The sequence below is a fragment of the Mchenga conophoros genome, linkage group LG10, assembly GCF_057382185.1.
Source record: "Mchenga conophoros isolate Kocher_MC1m ecotype Shallow Benthic linkage group LG10, M_conophoros_male_GT1.1, whole genome shotgun sequence".
Classification (NCBI taxonomy): Eukaryota; Metazoa; Chordata; class Actinopteri; order Cichliformes; family Cichlidae; genus Mchenga; species Mchenga conophoros.
In genome coordinates, this window is record NC_140535.1 from 26,641,452 (window position 1) to 26,668,926 (window position 27,475).

Consider the following 27,475-nt stretch of genomic DNA (forward strand, 5'->3'; position numbering starts at 1 on the left):
TTTAGCAGAGTTAAACCATAATATTGAAGCAGCTTTTAGATGTTGCCTTCACATGACCTTCTCACCACCATAAAACCCTGGAAAGGGTACAGACTGCACAAACACAAGGAGTCCAACTCAACTCCTAGAGCAGCAGTCCCCAACCTTTTTTGCGCCACGGACCGGTTTATGCCCGACAATATTTTCACGGACTGGCCTTTAAGGTGTCGCGGATAAATACAACAAAATAAAACTAGTACCGGTACTGAAAAAAAGGAAATTTATTCATAACACACGTGAAAAGACCCAGGAAAACCGAGTAAACGATAAAAACAATAACAAAATAACGCTGAAAACCGATAAAAACCCTGAAAACCATACATTTCACACCTGAGCCTCAACTCTCACGGCCCGGTACCAAACGACTCACGGACCGGTACCGGTCCGAGGCCCGGGGGTTGGGGACCGCTGTCCTAGAGGATGGAGGAGGAAATTCTAGTTCCCTGTCACTGTCTATGCAGGATGCTTTTGGTCACATTATTGAGTTTGAGCCACCAAAGAAAGTGAAGCACGAGCCTGTGCACAGTCTGCGCGGACAGCTGTATTGATTACAGCAGAAGTTGTACGTATCTGTTCCTTCTGACGTGTGAGGATGGACAAATGAAAAACTTGCTTTAAATACCTCATGTGTTGCCATGATGGTCTGCAGCCATGATAGCAGCTATTTGAGGCTTTGCTTACACATACACGCACAAGGCAGTACTTTAAGTTTAATGCTTGCCATTTGTAATATCCCAAAGTACTGGATGTTTTGAACTGACAGTGATACTAGTTAAAAAGTTAGTGCGTAAATGGCCTGTATTTGTATAGCGCTTTACTTAGTCCCTATGGCGCTTAGTCCCCTTAGTCCCCAAAGCGCTTTACACTACATTCAGTCATCCACCCATTCACACACGCATTCACACACTGGTGATGGCAACCTATAATGTAGCCACAGCTGCCCTGGGGCGCACTGACAGAGGCGAGGCTGCCGGACACTGGCGCCACCGGGCCCTCTGACCACCACCAGTAGGCAATAGGTGAGGTGTCTTGCCCAAGGACACAACGACCGAGACTGTCGGAGCCGGGGCTCGAACCGGCAACCTTCCAATTACAAGACGAACTGCCAACTCTTGAGCCACGATCACCCTAGACAAAGGGCTTGCATGAAGATTTGTTGAAATATTACTGAGATACACTCAATTGGCAAATTTCTAATTAGCCAATCACATGCTAGCAACAAAAATGACTTAAGCGATGGCATGGTTGTTGGTGCCAGAATTTGCTGGTCTTGGCATTTCAGAAACCGCTCATCTACTGTTACTTTCCCCATAACCGTCCCTAGGGTTTCCAGAGAATGGTCTGAAAAATAGAAAAAGTCCAGTGAGTCGCACCTCTCTGGGCGATGTTGATGCCAGAAGTCAGAGGGGAATAGCTAGATTGTTTGAAGGTGATAAGAAGGCAACGGTAACTCAGTAACTGCTCGTTACAACCAAGGCACACAGAAGAGATCGAACTTTGAAGCAGATGTGCCACAGCAGCAGGAGACCACACCAGGTGCCACTCCTGTAAGCTCAAAAGAGGAAAAGGAGGCTATAATTTACATTGGCTTACCAAAAGTAGACAAGAGAAGTCTGGAAAAAGGTTGCCTGGTCTGATGAGTGTTAATTTCTGCTGCAGCATTCAGATAGTAGGGCTAGAATTTAGTGTAACCACAGTGTAACCATGTTTTGATGGCTGCTTCCAGCTGGATACACACCATGTCACAAAGCTTAAATCATCTCAAACTTGAAAAGGACAAAGAGTTCACTGTACTCATACGGCCCCCACAGTCATGAGCTCTCAATCCAGTGGAGCACTTTTAGGATGTGGAGGAACAGGAACTTTTCATCATGGACCAGAATTTCTGAGGAATGTTTCCAGCACCTTGTTGAATCGGTGCCACGCAGAATAAACTACTACCAAAAACCGTAGGCGCACCATCCTTCCAGAATCATGAGTGCCTACACAAAATTTCGTGGCAGCTTTTCTCAGGACCAAAATTGAAATGTTCCCTCTGAATGTTTACTTGATAAATTAAATTTTTGATCAATCATCAATCATTTGCGACAAATTTACCGTATGCTCCAGAACAAAATCGCTGCATTACACATCCTTGATAGTCTAAACTAGAATAGCTTCCAGTTATATTTTTTCACACAGTGATGCCATCGAGTCCCCATGTTTGCCAAGATTATTAACATCTTAATGCCAGATAAATCACAGATGGGAGTGACACGTCCAAATAAACGAACTACACACAAAACTTGTTCGAACCCGTCGCACTTCATCTAAACAGAACACCAAAAAAAACTTCTTCCTCTTGAAGTGTCAGTGTTGAAAGCTGGATCGCAGCCTAATACACTTAGCACGAGAAACGCGCGTGTGTTTCGCTACCTTTCATGTTGCGATGTGTGAGTTAGTCGCCGCCTCCTTTCTTGCACACCTGTTAGCATGAACCTGATGAAGATGTTTGATGTGTGTGTGTGTGTTTTCTCTTCTCCCCCTTTTTTTTCATCGAGCACATACGTCTCTGTGTGCATGCACATACGTTTGATGTTGAGGTAAATACTTGATACCCAACATCACACACAAGTAGACACCCACTCTGACATTTCGATTCTTTCAGCTCATTCACAACAGTTGCCCTATTTCTCCATCTCTGTCTCTCTCCCTGGTCTCCCCGCCTCACTTTATGAATCTTTGTGATTCCTTTCTTTGGTGCTCTTTCTCTCTGTACCTGTCAAACTCTCTTTTTCCTACCTTGTCTCCAGTGACTGTCCAAAAATAGCTGTGTGTGTGTGTGTGTGTGTGTGTGTGTGTGTGTGTGTGGGTGGATGAGAGACGGGTTGGGGAGAGTGAAAATAGACTTGGATGTGTGCGAGCGTAAGCGTCGCAGTCTTCCCTGCGTGCCCTCTAGCAGTTGTTGTCTTGCTTGTGCACGCAGCATTAGGTCTGCACAGGAACACACACTTCATTAATTGATTCCTGTCCATCGCATCTCATTTTTTCACCCCCCCCCCACACACACACACACACACCGCCATGAAGGAAAGGAAAGAGTCAGTATTGATGAGGTGATCAGTAAACTGGGTTTGAACAGAGGATTGAAAGTGAGAAAGCGTCAGGCAAAGAGTGACTGAGCGAGAGGTGGAATTTACCAAAAAAATAAATAAAATTCAAGGACTTGAGGATACAGAGAGCAGCAGGAGATTGGATACTGTGATGGAAAGAAATGATAAGGTTAGAGGTGGAAAAGTGAGTGATGGAAAGGAAGCGAGTAAAAGAAAAAAGAAGGAAGAGAAGAAAGTCGTAAGTGGGCGGGGGGGCGCAGCTCGGCGTCCTCCAGGTTTGGATGTTGCCAAAGGCTTTTAAGATTTTTTATTTTTTATTTTTTTAGGCTCTTTGTTACCCGGGCAGGCAGGTCTTTACTCTGTTCAATCAAGCTACACACAACATTAGGATCATAGCGAAAGAGACACACAAATAAACACACACATTAAATGCACAAATACACAAATCTTCTCCCGCACGCACACGGAGCACTGCCTCAGAGAGATGGCTTGTTATGAAGCAATTTATATGCAAGGATTCTTTATCAAACCGACTGACCTCTGGCAAGTCGAGGAGTGCTGAGCACTGGCCAACTGTTTGTGTTTGTGTGTCTGTGTGTTCGTGTGCGCTGAATGACAGGAAGCTTTACTTCCCGGGTTTTGTTGTTGTTGGTGCTTGCGTCATTTCGGCGCGTGTACGTGCGTGCAGCTGCAGAGCACCTTTGCTCATTTGCACTGTTTAACTATTCATTTTTATATGCTTGTTTCTCTTTATGAATAATAAACCAGCATGTATCCCAGCCTCTCTTAGGTCGTGCATACGTGCCCAGATGTTCCAGCAGTCACTTAATGTGTTATTGTTGATGGATCTGTTTTCTTCTGACAGCCAGACTGCATGCTCATCTCAAGAGAGGGCTGCACGTGTGTGTGTGTGTGTGTGCGCTCACTGGGCTTCTACAGCTACAGTCTCTTAATAATAGATCGCCATCATGGTAACCGTTGTTGTGCTGACCTTAAGTGCTGCACAGTGCTAAAACAGACACCGGCCACCGACTAGTGTTTTCCTGCTGAAGTAAGTGCACCGTCATCCACAGTCTGTCTCTCTCTGACTGGGGACAGACAGACAGCCAAGCAGAGGAGCGACATACTTGCAGACAGTTAAACAGATGGCAGGCAAATGGGTAGACGGGCAGAGAAGCAAAGAGTCAAGCAGTCAGACAGACAGAAAGACAGATGGCAAGCTTATAGGCAGACAGACGGATGGACAGGATGACAAATGGGATGCAGCCAATCATAGATCTGGAAGCTGGGGGACGGAGAAGAAAGACTCTTTTTTTTTTTTTAAGTCAGACTAGGCCAAATAAAAACTCGAATAATCTTTTACGATGCAAATGTGCGTTGAGCTGCACACGATCACATGTGGGTTAACTAGCCGTGATTAATCTCAGACCCTCAATCAATCGCTCAGTTGAGAGGAAGTGAAATGCTGTGGACTTAGAGTATTGATAAGGTATTTAAAGCAAAGCGAGCACATTTTTTATTTCAACGCTCCTTAATGTATTTTCTGCTTTTCCCTGGTTTATTTCCTTGTTTTTAGAATTGTATTTTTTTAGTTTTAGTTTTATAGATGAAAGAATTCATTCAGTTATCAGAAAGAAATCACCCGTCAGCTGCTCTACAGGAAAAATCTTTGTTGTTAAGCATCCCTTGTTATTTTCAATGATGTGAAAGTTTTAGTCTTGCTTTTGTTTAGAGGAAACTTACTTCCAAAGGAAGTGACAAAACTGACGGAAAATTTGAAGCGTGGAAAGGTGGCACAGTCCCACTCACAGTGTGATTGACAGATCGGATTTGACTATCTGAGTGCAATACCTTTACACATTTACTCTTGCCCGAGGTGGGCCGTATGCTGCTGTCAAGATGTTCTAAAGCAAACAGTGCTTTTTTTATGACACCTTATTTCCCGTTTTCAGCTGTAGTAGCATCTGCTCACTTAATAACGGTGCTGATGAAGTTTTACTGGCTGCAGCGACACACAGTGATCCCTATAAAATGATCACAAGAGTGGACTGTGAAACTCTGCAGGATGCCATGCATGCTGTCAGTATTAGCTTTACTTTTGGGAACTTCTTTAAGTGTTAACATGGTTTTAGAATTAAGGTACTAAATAAAACTTGCAGCTTTGGGGCTTTGAATTTTCTCCTAAACGTTCTTAGGGATAAAGAGTTTAAAGCCTGTGCTAGCATACACAGAATTAGGTCTGATTACTTTTAAATGTATCCTATTACTTTAGGATTTTATTCATGTGACTTTATGAGGTCTGCTGTGCTATTACTGGGTTCAACCCTCTTTTTTCTTGAGAACTGTGTTAATTGTTTGTGACTGGAAACATTTCTCAGAGATTTTGGTCCATATTAATATGACAGTAAACTTTTTTCATGCTTCTTCTATTGCCCAATTTTGGTGATCGTCTGAAAACTACAGCCTCAATTTCCTGTTCTTATCTGACACCAGTCCCATCTGGTGAGGTCTTCTGCTGCGTTCAGAGATGGTCTTCTGCATAACTTGGTTGTAACGAACAGTTATTTGAATTACTGTTGCCTGTATCAGCTCAAAGCAGTCTCGCCGCGCTCTTTCCGTGAGTTATGGTCAGAGGGCCCGGTGGCGCCAGTGTCCGGCAGCCTCGCCTCTGCCAGTGCGCCCCAGGGTGGCTGTGGCTACAATGTAGCTTGCCATCACCAGTGTGTGAATGTGTGTGTGAATGGGTGGATGACTGGATGTGTAAAGCGCTTTGGGGTCCTTAGGGACTAGTAAAGCGCTGTACAAATACAGACCATTTATCAGCTTTGGAGATCATAAGAGTTTCATGACTTCAAAAATCGGTGTTTCTTATAGTATTATTTGGAATGACGACTGTATTCACTGCCCAAACGTTGTAGCATATGTTTTAGGAAGGCATCAGACCTCCTTGCCTTAACGGGTTACCAATTCACATCATATATTTATCTGTGCCTTATTTTGTCTGGTGACTAAACCCTGGTCTTTTAATTCAAGAAATTTTAATTTGGTGTGTGAAAATTCCCAAGCTTTGTTTACTTTAGTTTTGCCATTTTAGATTCTCAGCGGCTTCTTGTGAGAAACGTCACAAACAAATTTAAACAAGTGAAGCGAACTCCCAAAAACACCTAAGAGACATTCGCTTTTTATGACTAACTGTGGTAATTTCACCAAGGAGTACTTTCTCCTTCATTTTGATGTGAGCTGACAGGCTGCACCTCCTTTGCTTGCTGCTTTCACAGTGCAGTTAGATTGGTGAGTGCATGCACTGGAGCATTTTTAATAAATGTGATTTAATTGTACAGACTCGATGGTACACCTTTCAAAGTGAATAAAGTTTCTGAAATCTTGCTTCTAACATGCACGAATGTGAATTCATCCTTCGTCTTTGAGGAGCATGCGTACTTGGTGTCTGTGCTGTAGCTCACTCTACTCTATATGAACTGCTAAAACCAGCTGAGTCATGAATTTCTTTCCCACCTGCTGTTCGCTGCCCGCGTACGGCCTTTTTCTCAAGCCTTATATGTTGCACATTTCAGAGGACAGTCCCCTTTAAACATTCAGTCAGACACAGTGCTCTCAGCAGTGTCATAGTCAGCCAATTAATTAGCTCCCCAGGCAACTTGGCTTTTCCCAGCATGCATTAGTCAACCTTCTCACTGTAAATGGTTTGGGCTGACAGAAAAACCATGAACAGAAAATGTGGCTTATACCAGCTAATACCTAAGGTGTCTTTCTAAGCCCGGTAAAACTCACCGACACGTGCGCGTGCACACATACGCGCAACATACGTGTGTGTGCGTATACATATTTGTATCCAGAGCATTACGCAGCAAAGCTCCACCTAGTTTTAATCTCAGCAGAAGTGTAATCAGCCAGAGTAACTGGGGAAAAAATAAGTCACACCAGTGGATTCTGCTAGAGTAATATGGACTAGATTGCACATGACAGCTAATCTGAATTAATCTGAGCTGAAGGAGACCGGACTGGTTTTTGAAGGCAGACTTTAAAGGCTGATAGTAACATCTTAACGTTAAGCAAAGGGATGATTACCACTGGATCAATCACACCATTCCTGCATATTAATTGGGACACGCGGTTTGATGTGGAAAAATTTTGGATGTTTTTTGTAGTTTTCCTGCGTATGGAACAATCAAGATGCAATTAAGGTGCAGACGCTCAGCCTTAATTCATTGAAGCTAAGTTAATTAACCACTGAGGAATAACATCCATTTTTATACACACTACCCTATTTTCAGGGGCTTAAATATAATTGGAAAAATTAAACTGATTATTTTTAACACTTTGTTAAGACTGCCTGATGTCTGGAAACCACAGACATCACAATTTGTAATGCATTGCTAGGCCTTTATTGTAGCTGTCTTCATTTGTAGTTTGCTTTTCTGCCTTCAGTTTTGTTCTCTGGTTGTAAAATACATAGTTAATAAGGTTGAGATCATGTGATCAGCTCAGCCACTGAAGAAGATTCTGCTTCCTTACCTTTAAAAACTTCTGGGTTTACATTAACAGTATGTTTTGGGTAATTTTCCATCACTACTGTCACATGCCTGAAAGAATAGCTCTATATACCGCAGAGAGCTTCTGTCTGCTTCTGCTTTCTGTCACGCCATCAATAATTATAGTAACCCAATGTGACTGGAAGCCACACATCCATGCATCCCCGTGACACCGGTATGTTTTGCAGATACTGCGTTATGCATAGGCTTGTAGCCCATTCCAAGTTCCCACCATTCGGGTACAGGTTGATCTTAGTTTCTTCTGTCCACTCTGGTGATCATCAGTATGAGCCTTGTGTGCCTTATGATGGGCTTGGAGAATAATATACCTCCTTCCTGGAGCAAAACTGCTCATTTACGTCTGTAGTCCCGGGCAGATCACATAAAAATGTAAATCATTGAAAGGATCCTGCGCTCATCTACCTTTGTGGGAGTCTGTGGACATCTATGGTTGGTCATGATGTCGAGCTCAGCGGCCACTGATTTGGTCATTCCTAATAATCCTGCATTTTGTCTGAGTTATTATTATTATTATTGTTGTTAATTAAGTTAATTATTTGCCTGTTTCACATGCATTTGGTCCTCCTGTGACTGGATGTTGTGGTTCCCAGAAACAGCTTCCAATAGCAAATACCACATTTGGAATTAACTCCAGACTTTTAACAAGCTTTATTTATGGGAAAAAATGAAGAAAAAAAAATCACATCTGGCTCATGAAACAGGGAATTGTCCAATTTCATTCAAGCCTTAAGTCCTCACTGTGTAATACAATAATTTTGGGCAACCCTTTGAATTACAGCCGAGAGTCTGCCCTTCAGTTGCGCTCTGATTGTTTCCTCTGATATCTGTTGTGGTGTAAAGAGGCAAAATGGTGAAAATTAGAGAAAAAGAGAAACCATAACTCTTTTGGCTCTTTTTTTGTTACATACTTGGGCCACAGGGCAGCGGATAGCATGTCAACACCTACAGTGTGTATGAGTGAGTATTTGAATGTGGTCTCCGTCTCTTTGCCTGTACGCTTGGTTTTTTTTTTGGTTACTGAATTTAACTAATTCTGAATTAGATGAAATGGAGACCAGGTTGTGATGCATTTTTTTTAAATGAACCAGATCAATAGGAAATGTGGTTTTGTTTAATGTACTTTAAAGTTCTTTTATGGTTTAAGTGTTTGTTCATACTTCTAATTTGTTGTCATTACACTCAGATTTCTGTTGTGCGAGGCTAACAGACTGCTGTTTGCCTCTGCAGCTCCTCTGTCTTCCTCTGAATTTTTTTTTAATAGTCTCCCGGTCGGTTTAACCTCCGAGCTCTGTGAACTCTCTGCTGTATTGATCTGGAATTCCCGATACCTCAGTCCTTCTCTCTGCTCTTTCCTAAACTTAATTCCTTCCTTTTCTTTAGACCTGTTTAGCCACACCAAATCACATCAGTTCGTGACATAGTTAAATATTTCATTCTGTTTGATGGTCTTCTCCTCTTTGTACAACAGGGTTTCATTGATTCTGACAGCTGGCTGCCTCCAGCTATTGTCCTGCTTCAACTCTGACGGAGTGCAGAGCTATTATAGTACGGGAACATAATGCAACACAAACCAACAGCATTGTGATGGAGTGAAACACATGAATGCAACAATGTGCTCTGATAGAGCACTATTTAAGTCATCTATAATTTTTGGGCTACAGAGTAATAGAAAGTACTTCCCAGTATTTTTCCCAGTGCTTCAGATTGTTTGGATTTTGGATTTTTGACTGTTGCTTTTTAATAAAGAATCTTAAATCCAAACATATCATAAAAGACTGTCTCACATTTATTTCTTAAAAATATAATATGTTTTTTAACAGATATGGAAAGTTGTTGGGTAATTGACTACTTGGCTCTATATTATCATGTATTACATTATATCTAAAATGATGCATTGATGCAGTATAATTCGGTACAATACATCCAAATGTGCTGCAGCTGTCGACTGATACGCATAGCACTGCATCATAAAACATGGGGCTGTTTGATGCACTCAAATAAAACAGTCTCATAGGACTGATAATAAATGACATCAGGCAACAAAGTCCTGTAATCTGCTTTTTGAAGGTTCCTGCAACATAATGCCTCGGCCTTTGCCGTTGTAAATATGATATGAGGATGTTTCTCTTTGCTGGGATTTCCCTCAGTGGCTGGCAGCCAAATATCACACTGTTCACTTAAAGCCAGCTGGCTTCTTTTTACGTTTCTTTTTAATTCCAATAGTTTTAATTAACAAGTTGATATTCACGTATGTTTTACGGCTACAGTAAGATGGCTCGATATTATGGCAGTTAGTTTGATCAGATTAGACATCATTACCTACGAAATAATCTAAAAATAATCTGCTCGCAACTTAATGTTCATCCTGCTCCTTATCTGGGATCACCCTCTAGAGGAAGCCCATTTCAGTAGCTTGTATCTGTGATCTTATTCTGTCACGAGTCACAGATCCCGACCATAGGTGAGGGAGGGATTGTGAATCGAGTGGCAAGTCAATAGCTTTGCTTTCACACTTGGCTCTCTCTTCACCAAAGTAGATTTGTATGTCATCCCCATCCCTGCCAATGCTGTGCCAATCTGCAGGCCACTCTCCTGCTCCTCTGCTCTCTTATTCCTGAACCTAACCCTGAGATAATGTTCTCCAATTGGGGCAGCAGCTCATCCAGGAGTGGGCAATCCAACCTTTTCCAGCTGGGAACCATAATCTCAGACTTGGAGGCGCTAATTCTCAATCCTGCTTGGCTGTAGATCGTCCCAGTGTGATCAGGAGGTCAGTGTCTGATGAAACCAAAAGAACCACATCATCTGCAAAAAACAGAGGGTTGGTCTTGAAATTCTGTCCATTAATAGTTTGGTAAGTCCAGGTGGAGTCCTTCCACTGGGAACAGGCCCGACTGATATCAGATGTTTTACACTGATATATTGGCAAATAGCTAATGTTGAGCTCTACTTTCAGTGTGTTTGTACAGGGTCCTCATGTGTCAGGCAAAATAGATACAGATGAATACATTACGTTTATGTACGGTGAAAAAAATACATCTTAATTCGGAGAAAAGACTTGTGAGTATAAAAGTTTCAACCATTAGTTATAGGTGACCATGATGCGTAAGCATTAAATGTAGGATGCTTGTTTTTTCTGCTCCTAGAAATGTGAAAGTCACAGTGTCCTTTACAATCAAGTACTTCATTCAGAGGAGCTCACCAAAAAATAATATAAAAGATTTCATAAACTGCTTTCGTGGTTAGCTGCCGTTTTAGTCAGCACTATGGGTAAGCAGCAAAAGGAAAGTCAAAAGTCAAATTAAAAATAGATTCAATTATATAAAAAAGTGATTTAAACCATTCTGGCTCCAGAGATAAAAGCATGCCGTACCATCTGTTGTAGCCTTTTGGCAAGAAGGCAGACCATCACATACTCCCTCTTGTTTCTCTCCTTTTGTCTCTTTCTTTTTGGTTTTCGATTCAGGACGTAACCCAGTGCAGACCTGTTGTTTGCTTCGCTGCACTGATAGATAGATTGCGAGTCGTTTCCCTCTCCTTTTCTCCCTCACCCACCCCGTCTCTCTGTAGAACACAAAATATCTCAATCTGCAGGCTAAGCTGGGATTCACCGAACTGATTGAAGACACGGTTGTGCATACTGCATGAGAGGAAGGAGGACGGAGAGACATACAGTAGAAAATAGGAAGTAAGGTCGGGCGACTGAGTGAAAGGAAAGGAAGGGTATCAGGTGCAGATATAGAAAAAGTGAGCCAGAGCTGGAGAGAAAAATTGAGAAAATGAACTTAGTGGCTGTTCTTGGCAGTTGTTGAGCCGTTGGTCTGCTTTCTGCCTTAGGTGATTCTGCTCCCCCCCAAAAAAACAGGAGGGGAGGGGGATTTTTAAGGCGATACAGTGACATTTCCAATTACTGTCAAGTCTTTCACTTAAACGGGCCAGCAATTCCCCCTTTACGCATGCATTGAGAAATGCTGGGTTACCACAAGACAGGAGGTTAAAGAGACTGTCCGCTAAGCTTACAATCACAGCTTCAGCCCTCATGATAGCTTTATGTCTGGTTAACTAAAGATACCAGCAGCATCTTAAATAACAGGTGAGATTTTAATGGGCAAAATAGAACAATTAATCCTTTATTTTTTGTATTTTGAAAATGGTTGGTAGGTTAAATAACTTGAGCGGCCAAAATTTGCCAGATTGGCTGACAACGCTTTGTCGTTCTGGTCAGTTCAGTGAAAAAAATTGAAAAAGAAAGGGAAATGGTGCAGCCTTAAGAGGAAAACTCTTTATAATTCAGTCCAAAACATATGAGCGCCTGGCTACTGCTTAAATGTACTGCTTGCCTACCAGTTGCAGGACTAAAAAAACACCACAATTGGAACCAGAAGTGGGCTGTGATTAAGTAAAATGAACCCAGCTCTCCAACTGCTACTCTAACATTATACAGAAATCGCTTTGGACTGTCTTCACACAACGGGGAATAAGTTTCGGGATTTTGTACTTCACTAAGTAACAGCTTGTTAGCATTAACAGCAAACCAAATGAAATCCAAGTGTCAGAAGCTAGCTCACAGTGCCAGGGTGCAAACATTCCCTTCCTCTGTAAAGACAAGAGTCTGGTTGAATGGCTCTGTAATCAACCATCTGTTAAATGCAAAACCTCCTGTGCAATAATTGTCGCATTATTTACGCCTATGCTGTTTTGCAACCAGCAGCCGCTACCTCGAGGCCTTGGTCAACACAAAAGACAAGCTGAAAGAGTCGCTTTAGGTAATAGTTTTTTTCCCTACATCTTTATTTATTTTAAAACTAAACAAGCCGTTGACCTTTGCCATTCAAAATTTTAAAGTAAACTATATTAACGACTCTACAGCGTTCCGACTGTGTTGCATGCAGGTTTTTTTTCCTGGAAATATCTTTTTAACCTGTTATAGAAATATTAGAAGGTTTGCCATGACAAGATTTTGAGTTGTGACGGTACCAAAAGCACACTTTCTATGCATTACATCAAACACGGGTCGCGACTGTGAGCCAGGATAAGCAATCCCAGAATCCCTAATTTTAATATTTCCGGCTTTCTCTACAACCCCAATTCCAAAAAAAGGATACCGGTTAAATATGAATAAAAACAGAATGCAGTTATTTGCAAATCTCATAAACCCTTATTTTATTTACAGCGGAACAGAAGAAAAATGGCATGGCAACACATCTGAAAAAAGTTGGGACAAAGCCATGTTTACCACTGTGTAACATCGCCTGTTCTTTTAACAACAGCCTGTAGATGTGTGGGAGCTGAGGAGAGCAGCTGCTGGACTTTAGAGAGGAATGTCGTCCCATTCTAGTCTGATAGAGGATTCTAGCTGCTCAACAGTCCTCTGTCTTCTTTGTCTTTTTTTCTTTTCATATTATGATGTGTCAAATATTTTCAATTGGTGAGTCCAAGTCCAGCATTTGGACTCTTCTACTGTGAAGCCATGCTGTTCTAATAGATGTGTCATGCGGTGTGGTAGGACTCAGGCGCAGAGCAGAGTTCAGGGGAAAACAACGTTTATTTACACAGTCACCAGGTGCAGATATATACAGTGAGGGGAGCGGGGGTCCTGGGTCCGAAAGGGAAGTCCGGGATAGGAGTCACATACATGCTAGCTCTTCTTCTTTACAACGGTTCAAACAACAGGTTGGTCATGGGTCCGGGGAAACTGTGCACAGGAGAAAAGAGGGTTACACAGAGATCACAGCAGGTCCACAACGCTTAAGGATACCAGGCTAAGGTTTACTGACGTGTCCAGCACAATCATCCAGCGGTGAGGCTGTCTGCGTCCCGGCCTCAAGAGTCCAACCCATAATTAGAGCCTGACGAGATGCAGGTGTGTGTGCCAAAGGCGGGAGCTTTCAGTGAGCTCCGCCCTGGCGGGGAGGAGAGAGGAGAATGTACACAAAACACATGTGGCCTTGTGGAGCCGGCCGGGCAGACACGGGGACCATGACAAGATGAAGGATGCTGTTGATCGTATTGCTGAAATATGCAAAAAAGACATTATGGGAGCATATGTTGCTCTAACACCTGTATATATGTTTTAGTATTGATGGTGCATTTCCAAATGTGCCAGTTCAGTAGGCACTGTTGCACACCGATACCATCAGAGGTTAAAGTTTTTGAGCTGAGTGCTAACAAAAGCCTGATAGTCCCGCTCCTCTTTAGCTGGGAAGATGCTGCGTCTGTGTTTTACAGAAAGAACTTCACTGTTCGTCTTCTTTAAACAACATTTTTCCACTTTTCCACAGTCCATTTTAAATGAGCCCGAGAGAAGACGGCGGTGTTTCCAGACCGTGTTCACATGTTGGCTCTTCTTTGCATGATAGCGAAGTGAACTGTTTTTAGTGATTTCTGGCAGTTTTTCTGAGCTCATGTTGTGATTTCCACGACAGAATCACGTCTGTTTTTGATGCAGTGCCACCCGAGGACACAGACATTATTATTATCAGCCTTTTCTCCATATTTCCTGAATCTGTGCACGGCAGATGATGAGATATTCAAAGTCAGTTCTACTTCAGGGAACATTATTCGGAAATTGTTCCAGAACTGCAGGTTTTTTCTTTCTTTCTTTTTTTTTTCAGAGTGAGGGACTGCTGCTCATCTTTACTTCAGAGAAGCTCTCCCTCTCTAAGATGCTCTTTTTATACCCAATCATGCTGTAAATTAATCCAGTTAGTTTCTTTTCAGTGCACTGGTAGAGCTGTAGTATGAGATGTCCTTGTAGACATTTTAAAATGCCAGGACATTTTGCATACCTTGATTGATGCTCTTTAAACTCTCGTGGGATCCAGTGAATAATCCTTTTGTGTCTCTCGACTGCAAAAGGTTTCCTGACGTACGCTCTGCACCTTCTTCTTGGTGTGTTTTCATTCAGTTTGGGTTTACCACCTCGTTCTTGTCATCACCAGCTCCTGCTGTTGATCTTTGGTCAGGCTGTTGAGCGACATCACTGTGTGTGTTATTAGGCAGCTGGAAAAGGAGATGCTAATGCGCACACGCTGTGGTTTGCTCAACTCGCACAGAAAAATAAATAAATCGAATAAAAACCAGCGTTTTACAAGAGAGACACCTGGTTGTTTTTAGTGCTCAGTAAATTGACCGGCCGGCTCAAACCGCAAACCAGGTCGTCTGAAGCTCAAGCTCTGAATCTTTGTGCTTATTCGAGCCCGTGCCTCAAAATGTCTCTGTTGCAGTTGCTTTAAAACACTCCCAAAATGACTCATTTAGCAGGTTGGTGTAAAACATAGACCCTCAAACTTATTTTATGTCTTATTTTCTCAGCGTTGACATTTTCCTTTAAGCGGTCAGGAGAGAAATGACTGAGCTGCACATGGAAAGAAAGAAAAAAACCAAAACGCATTGGTAGCCCGAGCGTGGTTTAAGTGGGTCGTCTGCGAGTTTAATAGGCGAGGGGAAACCCTGAGATGGATCCAAGCGTGCAGACTCGAAGTCAGACAGTCGTAGCCGGAGGAAGTCGGTGATGTACTTAACAACTCCCCTCAAAGGCAGGAAGACGAGGTAAAGCTAGACAGATGGGAAGAGGTGGAAAGACGGCGAGAGAGAGAAAGGCAACAGAGGTTGAGGAAGTCAATAATGTACTTAACCTTACTCCACAGACTCCGTGTCCCTGTTATTGTAAGGCAAGTAAAGACGGGAAGGGGGGAGGAAGAGGGGAAGAGTGAAATGGCAGGACTCTGGAGTGGAAATGGTCACAGGCAGCAAAGAAGCGCGGCGTTTTTTTGTTTTTTTTGTTTTCGTCAGCATAAATGTCAGAGTACTTAAGTGTGTGCAGGACAGGCGGGGAGGCCAGGCTACAGGAAGAGCCCCATTTAAGAGGGAATAGCCCAGTTTTACTGGCACATAAATCTCTCCTCCCCACTCTGAAGGTTGTAAGACAGCTCCTCTTTTAGGCTTCCTCCTTCAGTTTGGAAATACGCTAAAACCCCTTTTTTCTGGACTTTATCTTTTCCTTTTTCTTTAGCTCAGTCTCTGTCTCCTTCAGACTCTCTTGACCTATACCCTCTTTTTTCCCCTTTGACCCTCAAGCTAACAGCAGGCAATAGATTAACAACATTTTATTGGGCTGTTTGTCCCCACCCCCTTTTTCTCTTCACTATTCTTTCTATTCGATTCTAGCCAGAGATGGATTTTAAATTAAACTCAGTTTGTGAAAGTAAGCTTTATTTTTAGTCTCTCATTATAGTATACCATCGTTAACATTTATGTGTCTGACTTTGCATTTATTTGTGTGCTGATCTGACAGCATTTTGACTTTCATGCCTGTGGGTTCCTTCTGATCTTTGCCCACATTTTACAATTAAGAAATGCTCAAATTCAGGGTGGCAAAAGATGCCGAAGCTTAAGTGATTTTTGACACGACACAGACTGTCAATCTCTTTGCTTGAGTGAAGAATGCAATTTCCTCTAGAGCGTTCACAAATATTATAAACACATAGTTTATTTCATTACGAAAAGAGGGTCTCCAGATATTTTTAAATGGAGTGTTTATTGAACCTTTTGACTAAAATAAAAAAAGTAATTTGTTGAATATGTTATTTTTTAATTTGTTTTCAATCTTTTTTTTTGCATAAAATGTGCCATTTATTTAGCTCCTTTTACATCTCATGGTGTAGAAGTCGCAAAACCTCATGTATCAAATATACATTTGGCTTCAAAGGGATACGTTTATTTACAAAGTTGCTTAACAGCTTTTGGGGAAACTTTTGTTGGCTAATCAAAACCAATTTTTGGCTAAATATTTGAAATCGACAAAAAAGTTATTTAACAGTATTTTGAATTTGAATTGAAATAAATATTTCAATTTCAATATTAGAATCATTAATAAAGCCTGAGGGGGCTTTATTATGTATGTATATTACAGCAAGGCAGATGCTTGCTGTAATATACATAAGAAGCTAAATTACATAATTGGAAGGCTACTGTGGATATGGGTACCCGGTGGCTTTTAAATTTGCACTGCATGTATCTGTTCTAATTAAAAAATAAAACCAGCTTGAAATGGTTACATCTGAAATTAACGGTTGTTAGATAATAAAGTTGAGTATCTCCCTGATACACTAAATGCATCTGCTGTGTTATGTACAGTAAGCTGATCTCTTGGCAGGGGCCCATTCATGTTGAGCGATATCCTTTATGACTCAAGTGTTTTGCAGTCTTTTTGCGGAGGAGGCAAACTTTCTGTATTCTTGGTTCTCATAAGATGAAGGAGTCCTTTGGAGTTTTCTCGCTTATATCGAGTGTTTGCAGTCTTTTACGTCATATAAGCACATCGAAGGCGTTTCCGATCTTCAAAAAACAACACAAAGCGGAGAATTTCTATAGAAATATGCTTTTACTTCCAGTCTGTTTACGTTACCTTGCTCCCTTTAGTTTCTGTTTGTTGGTCTTTTAGACCTAAAGACCACCGCATGATTTTTTTGTTAACCTCCCGCCGCTACTTGTTGAGCGGTAGTGAAGCTGTGAAAATTAGAAACACTTTCATTGTACAAGTTGTTCCTTAGTATTGCAAACATGTTTCGAAAGCTTTACTTTGAAGGCAGATGTTTCTGTCGCACTTTTCACATTTTGATTACTGTTGATGACTGTTTGCAGGCAAATCACTGCCTCATATACAAACATCTGCAAAGCAGTAGCGAGGAGGTTTCGGTAGAGCACCGTATACCTCTTTGTCAACTCTTCTTCTTTTTCCTTCAACTTCATCTTCATCTTCTTCTGATTCCCCCCTGGCATCCTCTTCTGTCTCAACCACCCTCTGCACATCCTTCTTCACTATATCCGTGAACCTCTGCTGTGAACTTCCTTTTTTCCTCCCGCCTGACAACTCAAAATTTAATATCCTTTGTTGAATATATCCACTACACCTCCTCTGTGCACATCCAAGCCATCTCAGCCTTGCCTCACCAGCGTTGTCTCCAAATGGTTCAACCTGAGCTGTCCCTCTCACGTACTCTGATGCTCATCCTGGTCTTTTAAACTCGTAAGCATTTTGTAGACCTTCCCTTTAACTCTTGCTGTCAAACATTCCCCCCCCCCCCCCCCCCCCCCCCCCCCCCCCCCCCCCCCCACTACACTCGTGTCCACCCTCACCAACCTGCCTGCGCTCTCTTCTTTACCTCTCTTGTTGCTTTGGATGGTTGACCCCAGGTAATCTTCATCATTACACCTCCCTCTATTTCGCACACATGTATTCTGTCTTGTTTCTACTGACTTTCACTCCTTTTTTTCTCCAGAGCGTGCCTCCACCTCTCTACATTCTCTTTTACCTGCTTCCTGCTCTCCCTGCAGGCCTTTCATTGTAACCCCACAATCAGTCTGTGAAGGTTCTCAGTCATCCAGGTCATCGTAGTCAAAGGAGCTTGGAAAGAAAAGCGTCTGGACTTCTTTAAGTTGCTTGAAGACGTTTCACCTCTCATCCGAGAAGCTTCTTCAGTTCTAAGGTCAAATGGTGGAGAGTCCCAGATATAAACCTAGTGGGAGTATCCCCCCACAGAGGGACAAAAGGACCCCCTGATGATCCTCTAATCGCCTGAGCCAAGGTGTGAAACTGGGTGTGGGTCCCAATCAGCCAGAGTTTTGGGTGTGTTCATTGTGAAACCTGGCCCCACCTTATCATGCGACTCTCCACCATTTGACCTTAGAACTGAAGAAGCTTCTCGGATGAGAGGTGAAACGTCTTCAAGCAACTTAAAGAAGTCCAGACGCTTTTCTTTCCAAGCTCCTTTAACCCCACAATCAGTAAAACTGAAAATGTGCAGGAATCGCCACTGAGTTGCTTTGTTCTTGTGCGCCTTTGCGTCTCTTAGTACAGAAGGCTCCCAGTGGATTTGAAGGAAATTGAAAAATGTTGCAGGACAAAGCGAAAGGTGGTCAAAAATCTCATAATCTTCTATGCCTTTACAGCTTGCTTCCCCACTTCTTTAAAAAAACATCACTGAGTGAAAGCAGGTTTTAATCCCATCACTAAAACACTGCTGTGACTTTGCAGTAGAACAAATTCCTTCTGGATCAAACTGAATAGCGGCCCAAAGCTCAATTTTAGTTTTCAGTGCTTATCTTAGAATTAGAAAGATAAGGTGACAAATGAACATAATGCTGTTATTAGAAAGAGATGTCCAGATGATAGAGGTTGCTTTTTAGTGCGCTTTATCACAAAGAAACACAGCTGCTTAGAGCTTTAGAAAGCGTCCTAGATTTTATCTGGATGAGAGAAGCCTGTGTTTTTTTGTTTTTTTTTTGCTCTCACTTGATTTGGTTTCACTCCATTATAATGAAGAAAGGAGTACCTTCAGTATTGAAACAGATGCATAAGAAAGGGTCTTGTGCCAAAGCTGGCAGTGAATACAAGGCTAATAAAAGGATGGATTCATTGTCGACTAGTACAAGGATTCCCTCTGTATGTGTGGTGGTGGTGGTTGTGGGGTGGTGGGAGGAAAAATGGAACAACTGTATCCCAGGGAGTCCAAAGTGCTAATGTGTAACGGTGATCAAGTCAGTTTATTCTGGCAGGCTGCCTGCTGGAGGCTCTGACAGATTGGTGCCATCAGCACATTATTTCATTAACACTTGTGTTTTCATGGTGAACATCTTCTCACTCGTCATTTTTCTCTCTCTCTCTTGCCCCCCTCCCTCCCTGCCCGCCTGCCTGCCTGCCTGCCTGCCACCCCCCTAACAGATGGAGAGCGAAAAGAAGAGGAGAAAATACTCCACGAGCAGCAACGACTCTGACACCACTGACAGTAAGTTGGGATTCAGGGAAAGGGTATCTGTGTGTGTGTGTGTGTGTGTGTGTGTGTGTGTGTGTGTGTGTGTGTGTGTGTGACGATGGAATCCTGAAAGTGTGAGAAAAGCGAGTTCCTCTGCTGCTTTTATACGGTGAGCTGCCTGGTCTTCGTCAATTCCCAATTCTCGTATTCACTCTCCATATAGACTTTCCTCCTGTCTCATGGTTGTCCTCCCTCTGCTCATTAAGACTTGCCATTTTAAAACCGAGCTACACTGGAAACATGAGCGCGATTTAACCAGTTAGCATAACAGAAATCACCGGTGGGAATAAGAACTTAAGGTTTGAAGAATAAAGTCTTTATTTTTAGAATAAGTGCGAATTTGTCGGAAAATGTCGTTCTTTGAGAGAGATGTTGCTACGAAAACAGATTGTGGTGCATCATTACTGGACGAGCAGATTGCAAAATTTGAGGCATTTTGAAACGGAGCCTGCAAATACAGGTGGTTTACTTGGGCAATACCACAAGGAAAGCCATCTTTTTCAGTTTATGCAACACAAAACAGCCATCTGTGTAGTAAGTACGACTTGGGGGTCTCGGAGGCTCGTCTTGTCCCTTTTAACAGAAAAACCTTCTTGTAGGTGTTTTGTATAATTGCATGTTGATCCAGTGGTTATCACCGTTCCCTCACACTGGTTTAAATCCTTCAGTCGGCTAGGACCCCTCTGCGTGGGGCATGTTGTCCGTGTGCTTGCGTGGATTCTCTCTGGGTATTCTCCCAAAGTCCAAAGCCTTGTGTTTTAGCTTAACTGGAGATTGCTTTGACCGTATGACTTGTTATCTGTCTCTCTGGCTGGGCCATAAAGGGGCACTGGATTACCCCTCCAGGGTGTATCTGACCTTTCGCCTCATGACAGCTAGGATAGTCTCCAGCCCCCACGACCTTGAATCGGATAAGAAGTTAGGAAGATAGATGGATGTCCCCCTGCGTGTGACATTTTAACCATTCTTCCCATGCAAAGTTCCATTATTTGCAAAACCTTGAGGGTTTTCTTGCACGTATCATCAGTTTCAGGTCCACCCACAACATTTCAGTGGAGCTAAGATCTGTACTTGACTGTATATTGTACAGTCCCTTGTGTCTTTTCCAATTTCTCTAACTGGTACAAAGGTCTGTGTATTTAAGTCTTGTAATACTTTGTTAAAGTAAAGAGAAGATGTGCAGATCCAGATAAACCCTGATCTCTCCGGGGAAATCAAGTTGATGCTGTTTATTACGATACGAATTATTAAAAACAAAGTTGGAAGTTGCGTTTGAGTGCAGTTGAACTTGATGAACTATGTCAGTAAACACACCACAAACTGCAACCACGCTCTTTTTTTTTTCTTTTCAGAAGCTGCATTATCGCGTCAATTCTCACGCCTTCGCCAACCTCTGCTGAGGTTGGCATCTCTTTATCACCACCGAAAAAGTAGATTCAGCTCACAATGTTTTGGCGTGCATCAGGTTTGGTTCTTTATTAATATCTGGACTTAGATATCTCAGACAAAGCCGTCTTTTGCTTGCAGGGCATGTCTGGATGTCAGTTCTGGATGTGTTTGAGCTCCCCACTTTACTAAATAAGGTGCTTAATACACGCAGACTCAAAGTCAATAAAGCGGACATGTCACATTTGCATTTTGCAGTTATGTCTGGCCTTGTGTGCTTTACATTTAATGTTGAGCACATAGTTAATTAGCTGAGTGACAAATTGATATTATAGGGTGGGATGCATGGTTTGACGGAGTGGCAGATATGTTTTCCTCCCAGAGTTAATGACACAAACTCAAACAACTTCTAAGACGAGCAGACAGGCAATCCTCTAAGACGAGAGGATAGGAACATCTGGCCAGACTACCGCATGTCTGACACTGGCAGCTTCTGTAGAGAAATGAATCTTTTAACAGTCTTCGAATGAAATACGTTGTTATACAAGCACAAATGGCCACAACAGCTGATGACTGTCTTTAAAATACGAGGGTTTATTCACTGAAGACAGCCAGCGATTTCAATTTCATTTTAAATGTCATTCTTCTCGGCTTTTGTCAGTTCAGTGTGACTAATTCTTGGCATTTTCGCGGCACGCATTTTTGCAGTAAGCAAATATATTTGTTTGGCTATTCCCTTGGCAATATTAGAGAACAGATCAAAATTAGACACATCAGAAAGCGAGCTGTACAATTAAAAAAAAACAACAGAACCTGGCATTTGTTTTGGTGTCGCTAAACCCGGCTGCGCTAATGAGGTTTTCAGATATTATTTTAATGCTTGTCTAAATGAGTATAAATAAAAGAGTTATCCTTTCACAGCGTGGTGCCTTGAAAACTATAATGATAAAAGTATTCTCACCCATCTTGTGGTACATTTGTGTGTACGCCAGAGCAAAATATTTTCATTTGTGACAATCTTTTTCTGGAATTAAATCCAGTTTGGTATTTCAGCTTAATATAAATGGAACTGTAGTGATAGAAGAGATTAGATAAAGAGAAGCACTGACATTACTCTAGAAGCTTAAGCAGGGATCTGATCAGGAAGAATTGTCAGTACTTTTAATACCTTCTCATTGAGCTCCAGTGTGCTGAGAAATCTTGGACTGTGGAATTCATGCAAATGTTCTTTCACACATACCGCCAATTTAAATACTGCCGCTGACCAAACATTGCAGTGGAACTCCTCGATGACAGGGGCCTTCGCCACAGCAAGACAGCGGGCGTCAGGAATGTCTTGAGGAACACAACAAAGAGCCTGGTTGCAGCCTTTAAATTCCAAATTCTGAACATCTGCCAGATGCACCGGAACAGGCCCGATCCCTGGATGCCCCACCCACAACCCACAGGACCCAAAGAAACTGCTGCCAACTTCACAGCGGTAGACGCCACAGGACACCCAAGATGTGTTATGCCCATGCATCGAGGCGTCCAGGATGTTTTGGCAGCACGAGGCGTAGCCGTACACAATATTAGACAGGTAGTATAGTCGTGGCTGATCAGTGGGGATCTGCAGCCGGATTAAATCTGGGAAATGTAGTCATTCAAACTGTTTACACTACAGGCTAAAATGACCTCTGAAGGGCTTAACTGTTGTGTGGTCACAGCCCCGCGTGTATAATGCATTTTACAACAGGTTTAACAGGCTGTTTTGCAGACGTGACCGAGCCACCCCGCGTTGGAGGCCATGCACTTTGCTTTATAATCAGCCTTTAGCTGTTAGCTTCCCCTGCTCACTGCAGTGTGGGCTCCAGCTGCATCTGCTCACTGGAGGTTATCAGGTTTCTAATTGAAGGATGCCCATGATAATTTTGGCTGCTGTGCATCCAGCGTGGCTTTTAATTAACACGCGGCCACGATGGTAACTTCCAACTGCGCCGCGGCCTGTTTTGGTTATCTGGCCACAGTGATTGAGCTCTGCAGCTGCACTATGTTGGGCACGTGTAGATGTAACCTGCCTGGACACACACATTCTTGAGGAGTGCAGATTCATGAGTAAATGTAAAAAATCCTTAACAGATTAGTGTGCAGTCTGTTTTTATACCCTCGACGCTTACACGCATGGAACACAGTACTAAACAGAGAATGGTGGACAAGAAAATCAGCGGTGTCTGAGTGAGGTGTCATTCATCATCGGACTTCTGGAAGCTGTTTGGCTTTTTTGATGCTTGCGGTGGAGGCTGCTGCTGTGTAGGTGTCAAACGATGTTGCGACTGAGATGTATGATTAAAAAACTAATAACAGATTCTTGGCCGTTCTAGGATCTAACTGCCCAGTTTAACTTTGAAGAATGAAGGCTGGTTCTGTCTGACACAGATACTGTATATACATACAGCACCACACACTGTGTCCTATATCAGCCTGTAAGGTAAGCACACTGTGAATCTACGCCAGCGGTCCCCAACCCCTGCCGTTTGGTACCGGGCCGTGAGAGTTGAGGCTCGGGTGTAAAATTTATGGTTTTCAGGGTTTTTATTGTAATTTTTTAAATTGTTTTTATTGTTAACTCAGTTTCCCCAGGTATTTTCCCTTGTGTTATGAATAAATCTCCTCTTTTTTTGGTATCGGTACTGGTGTTATTTTGTTGTATTTATCCGCAACACCTTAAAGGCCAGTCCGTGGAAATATTGTCGGACATAAACCGGTCCGTGGTGCAAAAAAGGTTGGGGACTGCTGGCCTACACCTTAGAAAAGAAACAGAAGGATTCATATTTGAAGGTGCAGTCAAGAAGTTCTGGCAGTCACTCTAGCTCGTTTGTCCAGCAAGCACCCAAATACCTTATTGCTGAAATCCAAAGGGCCCGACTGTCCCTTTACTACCTACCCTGGTCTTTCCCCCTCTTTCTTGTCTATTCCTTAAGCAAAACAAATAAAGCCGGAAAGGCCAAAAATAAAGACGTTCTGGGACTGTGTTATGTCTAAATCAAGTTTGTATGAGCTGATTTTGAATATTGTGTTGACATTCCCTTGAAGCGCTCTGTATCTTGCATCTCTGGACCACTTTCAGTGCAACTTCTGTTTGCACTTTTTCCTCTGAGATGCCCTCACTCCAACCGGTCACGGCCGATGCCCCTCCCTGCCTGAGGTTGGTTCTGCTGAAGGTTTCTTCCTGTTAAAAAAGGGTTTTTTCCTTCCCACTGTCGCCAAAGTGCTTGTTTGGGGGAGGTCATATAATTATTGGGGTTTTCTCTGTTTTCTTTGTATTATTGTAGTGTGTCAATCTGTAAGTAGAGCGGACCGTTAAAGAGGAAAAGATCACACACAAATATGTCTGTGTGTGTGCTGTAATGACTGACAATGTAGGCAAACTGTGTATGGTGAAAAAATGTAGGAACATTGATGTGTTAGTGGCTTCCAATACAGTATGTCTTTTTGTGTGTGTGTGTGTGTGTGTGTGTGTGTGTGTGTGTGTGTGTGTGTGTAGTGTTGGTGATTTTTGAAGAGAGGCTCTCAGCGCAGACGTCATGAGCAACATTAGCGGGGTGGCAGCACTGCTGTTGTGGAAAGGGAAATATGTTGAGTGGGAGGCAGCGCACGCATGCACACTCGCATAAAGTCACGGTCGCAGATGTTAAATCGCAGAATGTTGTGTCGATTTTATGTTTTATCCATTATGCGTGTGATATAATTTAATTGCAGATTCGATCCAATTTTTAGTGAGTTTCTTATGGTCACACGAGAAAAGTGTCGCAGGAGGATTTGGGGTTTATTTATTTTAAATTTAGGAAACAGCATAAGGGGCATCTTTTCCTCAATCGGTTTGGCCTCCATTCACAAACATGTACAGGCACACTTGGAAAGAGGTGTGCGCACACACACACAGCTGTTGATTGAAGCGGTGGGTGGGATATTGGCTCCGGTGTCTGGTTAATTGCAATTAGGTTGTGTATTAATAAGGTTGTAAAGGACCACAGTGGACTAACCGCTTAACAAGATGCTATTTATGCGGCCATTACTTATTAAAGCTTTTAATAGATCATCATCAGTCTGCTTCAATTAAAGGTCTGACTCATAGTGGTAGTGCTGCCACGGGTGTTCAAAGTCACAAAGAAGGTTTTTGTTTGGCTGCTTTCTTTAAATGCTTCTCTGCTGCGTTTGAATCACCTCCACTGGTGTGAATTACAAAAGTATTGAACCCCATCGCATGCTCATTTTAAGAACCTTTGATGAGCAGCTTCTTGCTCTCTAATAAGTAACCGATTCCCCGCCGGTTGGTGCTGGCTAACAGTGTTTAAAGAAACAACAAAAAAGTATTATCGTTTTATTGTAAACCCTCTCTGCAAAACAAATTTCTCCATAAAATTTCTTTGGCGTGAATTTCAGCACACGCTGTGCGCTCGAAGTCCAATCTACAGCCAGAGACCTGTTCCTCATTTTCCCCACTTTAAATCAACATTCACACTCATTAAACATTCTTGACAAATCAAACGCAGATTAAGTTGGCTTTGTGTTCTGATCCAGATGAATGAAGACTTGAAACACTCCCTTCTTTCCAGCTGTGAGTCAGAAAAGGAAGGTCAGAAAAGGCTAATTTGTCTGCCAGAAAAAAAATAAATTGATGTTTTCTCCTCTGGTCCTCAGCAGAAAACTTCACTGAGTAGCGAAAAAGATGTTTGCAGCTCTTCGGTAGGTTGTCTCCTTTGTGGCATCCAGGAGGGCAGATTTCAAAGATACATTTACGAATGTCATTCTCTCTGTTTTGAATAGATTAACACTTGTTAGAATGTTTTTATTGCAATAAATGCAATTAATTGCAAACAACTTTCTGTGCAGTCCTTTCAAGACATCTTTTGAATCCTTAATTGAAATCTACTGGTGAATTCTGCTACAGCAAGAATGGTTGTAGGAGTTTAAAAGGTTTTTAAAAAGTTAAAACCTTATTTGGGTGCAAAGATAAATGAAGAAAATCAGAGAGAGAGCAAAAGAGAGGAGGAAAGATGGAGGAACGTTAATAAATGGGCAAGTGCAGTAAAGAAGAAGTGAGTGCACCTATGAAGAGGACAAAGAGTGGATAGACGGTCCTAGTGACGTAACTGATGACATACATGGAGGTCTAGGTGAGAGGTTGGTGCTAGTACCGATTGTAAAGGACAAGAGTGATGTGCAGAGCTGTGACTGCAGTGGGATAAAGCTGATGAATCATAGCATGAAGATATGGGAAAGAGCTGTTGAAGGTAGGTTAAGGAGAGAGGTGATCAGTGAACAGTATGACTTCGTGCTGAGAAAGAGAATTACAGATATGATGTTTGGTCAAAGAATGTTGATTGAGAAGATCAGAAGGAGCTGCACTGTTTTTGTGGATCTAGAAAAGGCATATGATGGAGTGCCAAGAGATACTGTGGTACTGCATGAGGAAGTCAGGAGTAGCAGAGAAGTATGTGAGGGTGGTCCAGGACATGTATGAGGACAGTGAGACAGTGTGCTGTTGGAATGATTAGGTGGGTATGGGATTACATCAGGGATTGGCTCTGAGCACTCTGTTGTTTCTAGTGGTGATGGACGGGTTAACACATCTCCATGGACAGTGATGTTTGCACATGACATTGTGATCTGTAGTGAGAGTAGAGAGCAGAATACACGTGTGAAAAAGAGGTAGACAGGTGTGTCAGTGAAGAAGGAGTAGATGCAGTGGATGAGGGTTGAGCTGGGGTAAACCATCCAAAGCAATGGACAGTGCACGAGAAAGATGAAGAAGAGAGTACAGGCAGCAGTGAGTTGGTGGATGTGAGAGTCAGGAGGGATTTGTGACAGAAGGAGGAAGAAGAGCAAGAGTGAAAGGGAGGGTTTACAAGATGGTAGTGAGACCTGCTATGATGTGTGGTTCAGAGACGGTGACACAAAAAGACAGGCGGTGGAGCCGAAGACCGTTAAAGTGAGCCGTCGAAAGAAGAAGACAGTGATTTTAGAGAAAGATTAGATAAGATTCAGTATTGATACATTTTGCACTAAAGGATAAAGAAACTTGATGAAATATCAAATGATGCAGTGGCTCGAAATATCACTGTGCTACACCTGTTGTATCCTGTTCGATGGTGACGATTATGGTTTTATTGATCATATTCATGGAGGAAGTACTTCTGTTGATTGACAATAACATTGAGAAGGTGTGATTGGGGCTTTCGAAGAAAACGTCTTTCTGTGCATCACACATTACAACAACCTGGGAATTATGATGGGTTGTGAGCTGGATGAGCTCACGCTCTCGTTTTGATGACATTTCACTGCTGATTATATAGATGCAAGTGGAAACTAAAGTCTGTTTAGATAATGCTTCAAGATAAACGCCCAAAAAGGTGCCCAAATGTGTTTCAAGAGTGTTTGCCAAGTGTGCTATTTTTTCATTCCTTTGAAAGGGACTTAAACTCCTCCATTATAACCAGTTCTGGTAATTTCAGGTTCTAAAATAGTATGGCAACTTTGTTTTTTGTTTGTTTTTTTCCCAAATTAACTTCGTTCGGCTCTGGAGTAG

General features: G+C 42.4%; 1 protein-coding gene across 2 annotated transcripts in view; it reads left to right on the forward strand.

Annotated features, from left to right (window-relative positions):
* The window catches only part of jade2 (jade family PHD finger 2), a 231,785-nt gene that overhangs the window by 11,202 nt on the left and 193,108 nt on the right, over positions 1-27,475 (forward strand). For both annotated transcript variants that reach the window (XM_085289614.1, XM_085289613.1), the window contains exon 2: positions 19,431-19,494. In XM_085289614.1, coding sequence (XP_085145740.1) covers positions 19,431-19,494 — 64 coding nt within the window. The remainder of the gene's footprint in view (positions 1-19,430; positions 19,495-27,475) is intronic.